Genomic DNA, 13365 nt, shown 5'->3' on the forward strand with positions numbered 1-13365 from the left:
ATGGAGGGGTGTGGGGGAGGAAAAGGGCTGTGGGGTTACCCCGGCGTTGGGAGGGAGAGCAGGGGGCAATGGGGAGGATGCAGGGCTATGGGGGGAGAAAGCCGGAGGTAGGGAGGGGAGGAGTGGGGAAGATCGGGGAAAGTCCGGGTAATGGGATGTAGGGGCGAATGGGAGATCCAGGGGTGGATAGGAGGGAATGGACGGAGGGACTTCAGGGCAGTTAGGAGGGTATCCAGGAGCAGATACAGGGCTTGAAGGCTGATAGGGAAGGATGCAGGGGTAAATAGAGTGGTATCCAGGGGTAGATGAAGGCGATGGGGCATTTAGAGGAGTGGCCAACGGTAGTTAGGGGGCATGGGAGTAGATAGAGAGGATGTAGGGGTAGTTAGGGGAGTATCCAGGGGTAGTTAGAGGGAATATGGGGGAAATGGGGGCATGGGGATGATCAGATGTACCCAGGAGTAGACAGTTGTACCCAGGCTAGAAAGAGGGGTATGGGAATAGATGGGGATACTCAGAGGTAGTTTGAGGAGCATGGGGGAAGATAGGGGGTAGTCAGGGGTAGTTAGGGAGCATGGGGGCAAATGGGGAGGGTACAAAGGTAGATAGGAGTTACCCCAGCATAGGTGAAGGCATGGAGACAGATAGCGAAGGATAAATGGGTAGATAGAGGAGCACCCAGGGGTAAACAGGGGGACATGGGGACAGATGGGGGAACCTAGGGTGGATAGCAGGGCATGGAGAAGACCAGGTGTACCCAGGAGCAAGCAGATGGGGGGAACCCAGGGGTACATAGGGGGGCATGGAGGAGCCTGGGGGGAGCAGTAGAGAGGGAGGGACCTGGAGCAGATTGCTGGGATCCAGGGGCAGATGCAGGGGTAGAGAGAGCAGCACGGGGCAGACAGAGGGCTGGGCTAAGTGGGACAGAGGAAGCAGGGATGAATGGGGAGGGATAAATGAGGGGGACTCAAGGGTGGATATAGTTATGCAGAGGTGATGGGGACGTCGGCAGATAGGGGGACACGGGGCAGGTGGAAGAGGAGTTCAGGGACAGATCCTGTGGCAGATGGAGGAAAACGAGGGGCAGATGGCGAGGGGACCTGGGGCAAATGAAGGAGGGGACATGGGACAGATGGCAGCGGGACCCACGGGCAGAGCTGGGGGTGGACGGGAGAGACGTGGGGAGAACGTGGAGCAGGGAGGCGGCCAAAAAAGGGACATCACCGGGGTTTAGAAGGGAAATGAACCCAATTCGGCTACAAGGCACGGCACGTCCCTGAGCGGGGGAGTGGGGGGGGGGGAGGGGGGGGAGCAGATCCCCTCAGCCTGCCCTCAGGACACCGCTGCAGCTTCTGTCCGCCTTAATTGTGCAATAATTAACGAGATGCAAATAATAATAAAGGATGCCTCGGTGCCAGCGGGGAGGAACCCTTTGCTGAGGCTGCACCGCCCCGCAGCGGCTCCCGGCGCTCCCTGCACTGAGCGGCGCGGTGGGACAACCGGGGGGAGCGGGGGGGTCACCGAGCCGGGAGGGGTCCCAGAGCCCAGAGTGGGGATGTGGCACTGAGGGACACGGGCAGTGGGCAAGGTGGGGTGGGCTGCGGTTGGACTTGAGGATCTTAGAGGTCTTTTCCATCCTTAATGATTCTACGTGGTGGGAAACACGGGATGTGTTTGGGACGTGGGTGATGTGGGTGATGTGGTGGAAAGTTTTTCATACAGAGGGCGGTGAGGCACTGGAACAGGTTGCCCAAGGAGGCTGTGGATGCCCCATCCCTGCAGGCATCCAAGGCCAGGCTGGATGTGGCTCTGGGCAGCCTGGGCTGCTGGTTGGTGACCTGCACACAGCAGGGGTTGGAACTGGATGATCACTGTGGTCCTTTTCAACCCAGGCCATTCTGTGATGATGATGATGACATGGGTGATGTGGTGGGACACTGGACATGACAGGACATGGGTGAGATGCAGCTGACCTCGCTGGTCACAACTTGACCCGGTGGGACACAGCTGCTCTGATGGATGTGGCTGACGGTGGGTAAAAGCCGATGTGATGGGACACAGCTGGCGGGGTGGGATGTGGCTGATGTGGTAGATCACAGCCAGCAGGATGGAGCAAGGCCTGCCCCATGTCAAAGCACCCTTTACCCCACGTCCCCCTCCAGAAGTGACACACAGCAGGGCTGCAGCACCCAGCTGTGCCCCCAGCACTGCTCACAGCCAGCAGCCTGAGCTAAGGTCAGGACAAGGTGTGTGCAAGAAAACGCGGCCAAGGGGGTGGAGAACAGACCCAGAGCTCTTCATCAGGGGCAGTGGGCCCCAGCAGCTCGAGAAGCGTGCAACCTTCAGGCAGAGAGCAGCTGATGATGAGCTCCAGGTAAAGGTGAGAAATGATGCAGGTAAGGAGGAACCACCCCAACCCTGCCCACCCTGCGATGGATCGGAGCTGAGCACTGAGTGCCTCCTGGGAACGAGATCTGGGAGTCAGGGAAGTTTCCATAGAGATCTGAGCTCAGTGCTCAGCTGCAGCCACAACAGCTCCGTGGCAGTTCTCAGCCATCGCCACGCGCTCACTGCTGTGCTGCATCCACACATCCACACCCACTGACCTTTCCTCCCACAAATCAAGCACAGAACTGGAACCCACGCTGCCAAAAGGGTGTGATGGAGAAGCATCGCTGCTGAGGTTGGAAAAGGCCTTAAGACCATCAAGTCCAACCACAACCCAACCATACTGTTCTAACTCTAACAGCCCTCTACTCCTGAGCACCACATCCAAACAGTTCTTAAACACATTGAGGGATGGTGACTCAACCACCTCCCTGAGAACAAAACGAAACCACAGAGCAGAGAGCAGGAGAGGCAGTGGGGGAAAACTACACCCTGCCCCTGTGCAAGAGCTGCAGCGACCGAGAGACAGCTCACACACAGGATGTGATCTTCATCCTAAACCTGCCCCACAGCAGGGGGGGATGGAGGGTTGGATGGATGGAGAGTTGGATGGGTGGATGTGTGCTGCCGTGGAGCTCAGAGGGCTCCCAAGAGGCTCTGAGGGGCACAATTCTCAAGAGCGCAGCCCAGGATGGTGGCAATGAACACCTACTTTCCTCTGCTCCATCCTCTCCACTCGGCCCCTGCGCAAGGCAGGAAGAGGCAGAAAGAGGGCAGGAGAGCCACGGCTGCAAGGAGGGAAGAAAGCACCAGGCCAGATTCCAAAGTTCTGTATTTTTCAAAATAAAGATCACACGTTGTTTAGAGACAATCTACACAAGAGTTACAAAAAATAGTCGCCCAGGCATAAGCATACACAGGTTTGTTAATTATACACATATGGTTACAAGTGTGCTTGCAAAAAAGTTCATTGGAAATATACACAAGGCTCTGTAAATGTACACCGTGTAGTGTTACAATTCTATATTCAAACAAGGAAAATTGACAGTATGTTACATTCACTTACAAGTAGACAAAATGCAAAATACAGTTCATCTTCTGTACAAAAAGGGAAGGTGATTCACACTTTACAAGGTGAAAAGGGGTTCTGATTGTAAGGAAAACTAGGGGGGTTCTGTACTTTTGCACTTTTCGTTTCTTACTGTCACAAAATAAGCAAAACATTACTTTGTAAGATTCAAAAAAACACTATTTTGAACTGAATCGTTTTGTATAACATTTAGAAAGGATCGCTACCGCTCAACTAGGTGACAAATAAAACCAAGCATCTTTTTAAACATTAACTAGGCTGTATAAAGAGAACATTTCCTTCAAAAGAAAAAATTTACTTCTGGTTGAAATTACAATTTACAATATACAACACTATATGCTACGACCATAAAAGGTGTGAATATACACTGAAATGCACAGGTTTTGCTAATTCTTTTTTTTTTTCTTACCAAAAAACGGGTTTATGTCGATTCAAACTTCTCCACATTTACATTACAGAGGTTTACAAATGTACAATTGTACAGTCAGAAGTATGTTCCACTACTAGGGTACATTATAGATACAGATCAGACATCAAAACAAGAAAATACTACAAATTTTTATATATGTAAAGTCTACACCAAGTATACACTATATATTTATAGAAGCAAGACCAAAGCCGAGTTGGGTTTGTTTTCCTCATGCTAAATAATCAAATGGTGTCTCTCCACGTTAACAGAACAAACTGAGTAGGCAGTAACTAAGGACACCCACCCGACCCTCGCTTTAAAACCCTCCTGGCCATGTCCATCTTCCTCCCCAAACGAGCACTACGCTACCTCCTTTAGCAAGTTATACTCGAAATAAAACGAAAATAACCCAAAAATAAAGCAATTAAAAAGTTTCAAAAACTTAATTCTTTTTAAACTGAAGCTTCATAGCGAGTTGATTTCTCTTTTTTTTTAATATTTATAAACAGCATTAAATGCGTCTCTCGCGCCGTTCAACTAAAATCCAAACCTGTCGCTGACTTCTGAGTCAGAGGAGAACAACGAGTATCTGCAAAGAGTTGCCTGCAAGGCAGATGGATTAAAAACATCGTGTGTTTTTTTGTACTTCAAACCAACCACCCTGAAAGTTTCCACATTTGGAATATAGATACAACAGTGAACAAAAATGTGGCCTTCCATGTACATTTGATACCTATGTACAAGTATTCTATACACCAGTAAAACAGCAGGGCAATCAGTTAATTAAAAAAAATAATTAGTACATGTTATGCATAATAAAATTAAAGAAATTTACAAAGGCTTTTTTTTTCTTCTTCTTCTTCTTTTAGTAGTTTAGCAACCGTAACACCTCGAGCTGCGTATTGGAACAGGGCTGGCTGCTGGTTGTGGCTGCCGATGGCCGGGCTGCTCAGCGCCTCAGATGATGCCGTTTGGAGGCCCGCAGATGGGCCCCAGGTCCACGCCATTCTTCATGTAGTATTTCTCCAGCTTGGCCAAGATGTGCTTGCCGTAGGTGTACTTGCGCAGGGTGGCGATGTGGGGCCGGATCTGCAGGGTGTAAAGAGAGACGGAGGCTTAGGAAGGAACCACAGCGATCCCAGAGCTCAGCCCTGCACGCCGCTGTGCCCTGCTGCGGGAAAGGCACGGAATCACACCGAAGGTTGGAAGGGACCTTCACAGGCCACCCAGTCCAACTGCCCACAGTGAGCAGCGACATGCACAGCTCCATCAGGCTGCCCAGGGCCTGATCCAACCTCGCCTTGAAAGCCTCCATGGATGGGGCACCCACCACATCTGTGGGCAACCTGTGCCACTGCCTCACCACCCTCACTGTAAAAGGCTTTTTCCTTACATCTAACTTACACCTTTGAGCTTGAAACCATTTCCCTTCTTCTGTCACCACAGCTCTGCTCTCCCCTTCTTTCCTGTCGCTCCCCTTTAGATACTGAAGGCTGCTCTCCGCTCTCCCCAGAGCCTTCTCTTCTCCACCTGCACAGCCCCAGCTCTCTCAGCCTGTCCTCACAGGAGAGCTGTTCCACCTCTTGGAGCGTTTCTGTGGCCCTTCTCTGGACCTCTCCAACAGCTCCCCGTCTCTCCTGCACTGCACTCCACATCAGGACGCAGTGCTCCAGGTGAGGCCTCTCAGCACAGAGCAGAGAACAACATCACCTTCCTGAGCTGCTGCCCACACTGCTCTGGATGCAGTGCAGGTCGGGCTGGTTACCACAGGCATCACGAGGGCTGGTGGGCTGAGCAGCTCCTGCTGGCCGCAGCGCTGTGAGCCAGGCAGCCAGTGCTGCCCTCCTCTCTCCAGGCCGAACTGCTGAAATGATGCAAGCCTGAAAGGGCTCCCACTATCAACTCCAGCTGTGTGTTTAAGGGATGCTGGAAAGGCACGCAGCATTCCTGGGCTGAACAGTAGTCTAGTTTCTTTCTGAACCTAACACAACACAGAGATCCATGGAATTACAATTTCGTACTATTTCAGAATACAAGTTGCTTCCAACTCCACTGTCATTCCTGTAACTGGAGCCAAGCCACTGCTAGTGGAAGAGTACCCAAACAAGGGAAAGCACTGTTCCAGCTGTGCTATCATGCTGCTGAAGCTCTCCTGGACAGTTTCAGAGGAATGAGACATAAGAGTAATTCATTTTCTGACTACGCAAGAAATATCCCACACTGCCAGCAAGTTTCTGCAGTAACTCAGCCACAACAGACCTTTTACCCTACAGTGGGAACTGCACAGGAGGAGGAAGCAGCCTGACCATGATGTACAGCACTCCCTTCTCCTCCCCTGCTTCCAGGACAGACACATCACCATGACCTGCATACACCAGGGCTCACCAAAACTCCCATGGGAAACCCACCCCTCGCTCAGCCCATTTCTTCAGCTCACTCACTGGCTGCTTAATTCAACTTCAAGAACCAGACTCGGGAAAAATCTGATTTATGGCCTCTGCCCTCCCCACACTGCAGTCCCTGGAAGGTCTGGCTGCTGCCCAGAGGTTAAGGCACAGGAAAGCTTCCCTAGATAAACACTACTTTGTTTATCTTCATTTCTAAAACTTTTAAAAACATAATTTCAACCATCAGTTCTGTCCGTTGCCGTGCTGTTGTTAACAAAAGCACAATACAAACTGCTTGTTTGCAGTAGAGCAATTTTTACAGCCTAAGATCAGACAACGTGCTCTGCCTTCCCAGGCTCTCATTCAGCTCGATAACATTGCTGAAATCTTCACATCCAGCCACTCTTATTTAGTTGTCATCCTACTTCTATTTTTGACAGCCCCACTGATAACCTAATTAGCACGTTCTTCACAAGGCTGCTTGACAAGAACAACTTGCCAATAGGGACTTTTTTTAAATACATATCCATAGCTCATATAGAGATCAGCAAAGATACAGGTCATTTTGCTGCTGGACTGTGTATATCCACTTGCACACTTATTTTCAGTATTTCTTTTGGACTAATGCAGGTTTGGGTTTAAAGCAACTACTCTGAGTGACTCCTACACCTAAAAATGAGTCCACCTGAAGATCAGCTCATTTGTATGCATGCTGTTCACAGAGCAGGAAGATGAAGACACTGCCAGATGCTCAGAGCCTCCTGCCCGTGGGGAGCAGGCATACAAGCCTCGGATGGCACGACTGGCAGCAGTGCTTCTGTAACTCCCCAATGCCTTCATTTTGACCAACGTGAAGTCCTTGCATCCACGGAAGTCTCTCATCAAAAAACACACTTAAACACACGTGCTCCATTAGCGTGGAGCAGACAGTCAGCATGACTCTCCTGATCGGGGCTGGAAAGCAGGGATGTGAAGTGACAAGCAGTGCTTGGCAGCCCAGAAATGCACCCAGCAGTTCTGCCTTAGTGCTCGAGGTCTGGCTCAGCTCTGCTGAGTATGTAAAGCTTCTCTCATTAGCAAGCACTGTTCTCAGAGAGGGCAAGTGTGTCATCACTGCCAGACCTCCTGAAGGCACCTTGCCAAGCACCAAACTCAACTGGTGGCACTGCTACAGCAAGAAGCAGTCTTTGCCTTTTTTTTTTTTAAAATCAGCATTCACTATGCCATGAGTGCAGAACTGGGTTACTGGGTCAGAAGAGACTGCCTGAAGCAACCAGCTGGTTTTAAGTCCAACAGCTTCTCAGTGTTTCTTATTTTCATGCACCAACTAGTACCTTCCTGCAACTCTGAAACACCCCACTTCCCAGGAAATTCTAAAAGCAAAAGCAGTTATCAAACTTGTTTTCTCTCTGCAACCAGAGTGGCAGTGCCACTTCTTAAAACACAGGATCCTTATCAATCGACAGCAGCTGCTCACCTTGTGCATGACAATCTTCCTCTGAGCTGGTTCTGCCACATCGATCATCTTCTGTACCACGTAGTTGGCATACTGATCCTTCATCATGGTGTATAAGGCACTGTGAGGGCCATCGTTCATAGTGCACACTTCGTCGATCAACATGGCGCGCTCCGTACGGGAGGCGTGGGTCACACACTTCTCCACAACGTTGCTGTAACGAGCAAAGAGAGGCAGCTGGTGAGCACACAACCACCCTCCTGGGCTTTTCATTCTCTAGAAGTGCAGGTCTTCCTGCATCAGACACGTGCTGGTGCAGAAATGCAATAATGTGACACGAGAGGTCCAACGTTCCTGGGATCTGAGTGGAAATTTGGGCAGATGATCATTGCAGGTTTTATTTCATCCAAATTTATTTGTGCATCTCTACAGCGACGCTGTATTTGAGATCAATGTCTGTTCTCACAGCATACCCTGGAGAAGCAGACGAGTTGTTCTTTGTTTGGCTTTCTCAGCAGTGGAGCTCAATGGGAATGGAGGTCCAAGGTTATAACAACAGAGAAGTACAATCAGGAATGAAAGATCTTAGCAAAGGCAAAGAACTTCCAAAATTCCTGAATATATTAGGTAAGTAGTCTCTGCTCTCTGAAGAGCAAAGTTAAATATGATACATGGTTAGGGAAGGAGAGTTTTGCTAGTCTCATCCTCTGCATCCCTGCCTGAATCACGAAATCACCAAGTGATCTGCCATAACTAGAGCTCAGCTCAGGGGACACCATGCACTAATTAACAGGGAGGAAAAGGCTGAAATAACAGCATTCAGATAACACTCTTCTAATTCCTGTTAATGCTGTACTTTCCTTGTGTTCCTAAGTAGCAGCACATTACCTTACCCACCACAAAGACGGAGGCATATTAAGCCTGTGAAGAGCTCAGCCTTCGTGTGCAAAGGGCAAGAAGCACCCACAGCACAACAGCAGTTCACAAGTGTGGGAAGTGGTACTTTAACATCCCCTACAGTACCTGAATTTTGCTTCTATCCATGCTCTAGCTCTGCTGCAGCTTCCCTAAGAGCAGGTACACCTTGCTGGAGATGCATTATGCATGTATCTCAAAAAGGACCACAAGGCCTTTGCATATGAGAATCGGAGTCTTCTGTTAGAAGTGGGATGCAAAGAACCACTGCTACACTGATTTCCCCAGTTCCCTTGTGACTTGACACTGCACCCCAGAGACAGCAAAATGCTCGTAACATTTTGTTCTCCAAGGGATAGTGACTACTTAACAAAAGCCACAAACACCACAATACTCCTGCTCAGGTTCAAATTAGTCTTTCATGTCTTTATCCCCTTTTCAAGTAAAATCTACCCTGCCAGTCACTCAGTCCAGTTTTTAAGCAGTTATAAATCACATACTGCTGTTCAACAGAAAGTTATTTTTCACCTCCTTTCACCTTCCTACACCCCACTCCCAACTCTTTCGCAACCCTAGCGTGTGTCCAAACTCTCTCAGGGTGTGGAGACTTTAAGAAACAAATTCATACCTAGCAAATTTATGTTGACTCAAGACAAGCACGTTGCCTCTAATTTCTGCTACAATCTTGCTCTTGTCCTCAGGCCGACCATGCTCTAGTACATGCTGGATAACATAGTTCCCATACTGATCCTGTTTGAGAAATAGAAGCATGTGAAAATCTGGACAGGAACCACTCAAATCAAGGTGCATTAATTCTTACAAACTTTGACTGAACTCTAATTAAAACATCTACCTTTCAAATCATGCAAATACTTCCCACTTGTACAAAAACATGCATTCTGGAGTTTCACAAGAAGGAAAAACACCACATCTTTGTACCCACTGTAAAACTCACTGTAAAACAACTTCATTGAACACGAAACGTCAATGTTTTCTCATTTCCATTTACTGCTTTCTCTAGGTTCCAGAATATCAAAACGTGTACTGGAAATAGATGGCAGAGTTCTAGCTACAGAAGACTATTCTTATCTGTGTTCATATTTGAAATGTGTCCATGTTCAGACCACACCACAGGGACTCAGCAGCACCAGAGGCATGCCTTGATGCCTCACCTCAAGGCCCAACCTCTTCCCACTCCCAATGTGTTAAATGGGGGCACACAGGACAGGACTCATTCCGTGTTTTATCCACTGGGTCCCAATGCACAAATCCTAGGAAGAAAGAGTCCTTAGAAGGACTGCAAGAAAGAAAGGCAGGCAAGAAGGAGAACATCTCAGGATGTTCTTTTCCTACACGAAATCAGCCCTTTGCATCAACTCCTTTGAGATCATTAGGAAACATTCCCACTCAATACTTAATTTTCCTCTTGAAAAGGACTCAAATCCAACATTGATATTTGCTGGATACTTGCACACAACCAAAATGATTAGTGATGACGCTTTCCCTGCCTGCCCCATTCCTTTCTGCTCCTCCTCACCCAATGCTCACACAGCCCCAGCAACACTCAGCTGCAATCCAAACAGGCTGCTAGCTTCCCTAATACAGAAGAGTAACCTAAAACATCTCCCAGCACACAATCCCCCATTCCCACACTGACCTGCACAAGCTGCTCAGTGTGCTGGTGAAGCTCCTCCAAGATGGGAAGAGTCTGCTCAGGAAGACAGTGCTCGAGGATCCTCTGAATCACACGGCAGCCATATGGATGTGTAGACAACGCAAAAACCTGCGGCCAACAGAAACAGACAAGCACAGGCAGCAACACATCTGTTAGTCTTGGTGAACCCCAGAAACCTTTTGGAATTAAATGAACACATGGAGGTTCTCCTGGACAGGGGAGGTAATGGCAGCTCCAGAACTCTGCTTGCAGCACTGCAGCTCAAGACAGTGCAAACATTTGTTTCCTCGCTGCAGAGGGAGACTGCAGACACACCACATCCCTACCTGTGCTTCAGCTTCTCCATTTATGAACAGGAAACAAATGGTAAAGTATCTTGACTAATATAAAGAACACCTGGATGGGCAAGCATTATTGGAAGCTGTGCTGAAAGTTTCAGAAGAATAAATCCAGCATACTGCTTGCCAGTTGCATAATTAAAGCTATGTAAGAAATAGTATGAAGCAGAAAGGTTAAAAATACTCAAAGGATTTTCCTCATGTATCTGGATCTGTTTGAAAGTCTTAACTGTGCTTAGCAGAAGTGACAACAAGAAACCTTCTTCCTCATTTCTAAAGGATTATAAAATCTGTTGCTAAGAACATGACACCTATTCATTTTATTATTGCTGTGTAGTTTTCTGTCTAAAGCACAAAGTCCTGTTTGCTGGCTTAAAATTAAAAGAAGAGCAAATCCAAGCATTGTTGTCAAGGAGGCAGACTACAAATTTTTAATAACTATTTTCAGTAAAGTGGGCAGGAAAATAGACTTTCGAATGCAATGAACCATAGAAGAAAAAAGTCTTGAGGTAGTGAGTTTAAGCTTGCATACGAAAGTTCAGTTGAAACTAGGACAGCTGGCCAAAGAAATTTCACTGCCATCCACCAAGTTCCCAGATGTATTTCTGCCTTGCCCAAGTCCCTGAGGGAAGGTCCAAAGCTAAATGTGAACCAGCAAATTTGCTGAGCAAGTTCCCAGCTAGAATCCTGCTTGTTTTGACACAGCCAAGCAAGTCAACACTTTTGCAGATGTTCCAAGAGCAGACAAGCTAATAAAGTCTGGTTCCTGCTACAATAACCCCAGGCTATCCTCACATCCCTGTGGCAAAACCCTCAGTACTTCAAAGTCACTCTCCAAAGCCAATTAAGCTGAAGCTGGAAACACCCAGAACAGCACTTTTGTGATGGAAGACAAGCCAACTACAGCCAGAACAAAGGAGCTACACAACTCAACTCCAGAACACTGGGATAATGAAGCCCAAGTAACTACGCTTTGCGAGACAAAACTCATGTTCTGCCCCTGGTCTCAGACCCTCAGGAAGTAGCCTGTAAGCCATCTCACAGAGAGAATCATCATGAAAATTTACTATACTCATCAGAAAACTCTGCTCACCACCTTTACTAAGAAGATAAATTAGTAACACACTTGCTTTCTTCCCATCAGTCAAAAATACTAAATGGTGCAGTAAAACAGATGTTTAAAGGCTGCTTTACTGTGACATACCTGAAAATGGCAAAAGAGACATGGCTGAAGAATTCCTAGGCTCACACTGTAGGCTCACTCACCTTCCAGCTAACACTTGCTAAACGTTACATCCCCAAATACTGAGAAGCTTACAGCCATTGCTGTGCAAAGGAACTGATAGGAACGCAAAGAATGAGAGTCAGCATCTTGGTTAGGACTTACCTGTCCCTTAAATGCATCAATGATAAACTGCAGGGACTGAGGCTGCACGCACTCAATACACTTCTGCACCACATGATTACCGTTCTGGTCTTTTACACACTTCAGGACATGGCCATCCAACTCCCGTACCATCTCGTTCTATTAGGAGGAGAGAAAGAAACAGAAAGCACCACCAGGATTCATGGCTGATAAAGGCAAAGCTTTGCTGCTAAGCACAGAAGAAGAACATGGAGAACATGGAAGGCACGAACGATACACCATGTGTTTCAGTAACCCCAGGGAAATTTTCCAGTGGCTGAGGGCTGAGATGAAACCTGCTACAGTACAGCAGCCACCCACAACACCACTGTTCTGAAGAGGAACACTTCATTACACGAGTATCCTCCTAAACCTAAGTGTTCCTAGCCTAAACATTTAAGACTATTATTGCCCCAATACATAACTTTGCTATGCACTTACTGTTCCCTCCTCTGCTCCCCTCAGAAAGAAATATAAGACATTCAAACTCCACAAACTTCTAAGGATCAGCTTCACTCATCACTGGGAGAAAAACTTGTATTTTACAAGCACAAGCTATATTATACTGTACTTAGGGAAATCAAGCAGGCAAGTTCTAGATACGACTAACATAACACACGCAGGCTGAAAGCTTTGTAAATGGAAAACAGTAAATGATTTTTGAGGAATTCAACAGTTACACAAACAGACAATTTACCTTTGGAACTGATACAAAACCAGGCATTTCAAGAGCACACAGCACTCACAAAACAGCATTCTAGAAGACACTGGGAAATCCTTGGACCAGCAGGGCCAGTTTGTGGTGCCCCTCATCACTGCTGGCACAGAGCCACCATGAGATAGTGCTAAAGTGAACCTGGGCTTGACCCTCACTTCTAAATTCTATTTCAGTGTCTTTTGTTAGTGGTGGTGGTGTATTTTTTTTCCTAACTTAATAACCTACATTAAGACTCCTATATAATGATTCCTAACACCTTTAGCAGCTAGCTTGCAGAGTGTATTTTTCATCTTAATTCACTGTTAATAAAATCCTACTGGAATTGATTTATTAATGAGCTTTGAGTAGATTTGAGGCTATTATCAGCCCTTATCCAGCACTGTGCCTCGCTTGATGGGAATCAGGGGCTCCTCACACACCTCACTCTGTGGGAAGCAGGGTACTGACCCACATATCACAGCAGCAATATCCCAGCAAATATGCCAAAGTAAAACTCTGGCACGATTTACCTCAGGGAATTTTAAGGCATCTTCTCATTCATACTAACATTCATAATTCCATCACCAGCCAGCCTATATCATCTG

At 47.5% G+C, this 13365-nt stretch overlaps 1 protein-coding gene and 1 non-coding gene across 9 annotated transcripts in view; both read right to left on the reverse strand.

Annotated features, from left to right (window-relative positions):
* Window positions 1-3203: 3203 nt before the first annotated feature.
* Window positions 3204-13365, reverse strand: part of PUM1 (pumilio RNA binding family member 1) — a 67855-nt gene continuing 57693 nt past the window's right edge. For all 8 annotated transcript variants that reach the window (XM_085208549.1, XM_085208543.1, XM_085208547.1 and 5 more), the window contains 5 exons: window positions 12046-12183; window positions 10303-10428; window positions 9274-9395; window positions 7752-7944; window positions 3204-4976 (listed from right to left, as the gene is read on the reverse strand). In XM_085208549.1, coding sequence (XP_085064675.1) covers window positions 4845-4976; window positions 7752-7944; window positions 9274-9395; window positions 10303-10428; window positions 12046-12183 — 711 coding nt within the window. In that variant the 3' untranslated portion in view covers window positions 3204-4844. The remainder of the gene's footprint in view (window positions 4977-7751; window positions 7945-9273; window positions 9396-10302; window positions 10429-12045; window positions 12184-13365) is intronic.
* On the reverse strand, window positions 7310-7395 carry LOC116217446 (small nucleolar RNA SNORD103/SNORD85). Its single transcript, XR_004161992.1, has one exon. It is a non-coding gene; the product is annotated as a small nucleolar RNA SNORD103/SNORD85 (small nucleolar RNA).

Source organism: Meleagris gallopavo, chromosome 25 (genome assembly GCF_905368555.1).
Source record: "Meleagris gallopavo chromosome 25, MGAL_WU_HG_1.1, whole genome shotgun sequence".
NCBI classification, from domain to species: domain Eukaryota; kingdom Metazoa; phylum Chordata; class Aves; order Galliformes; family Phasianidae; genus Meleagris; species Meleagris gallopavo.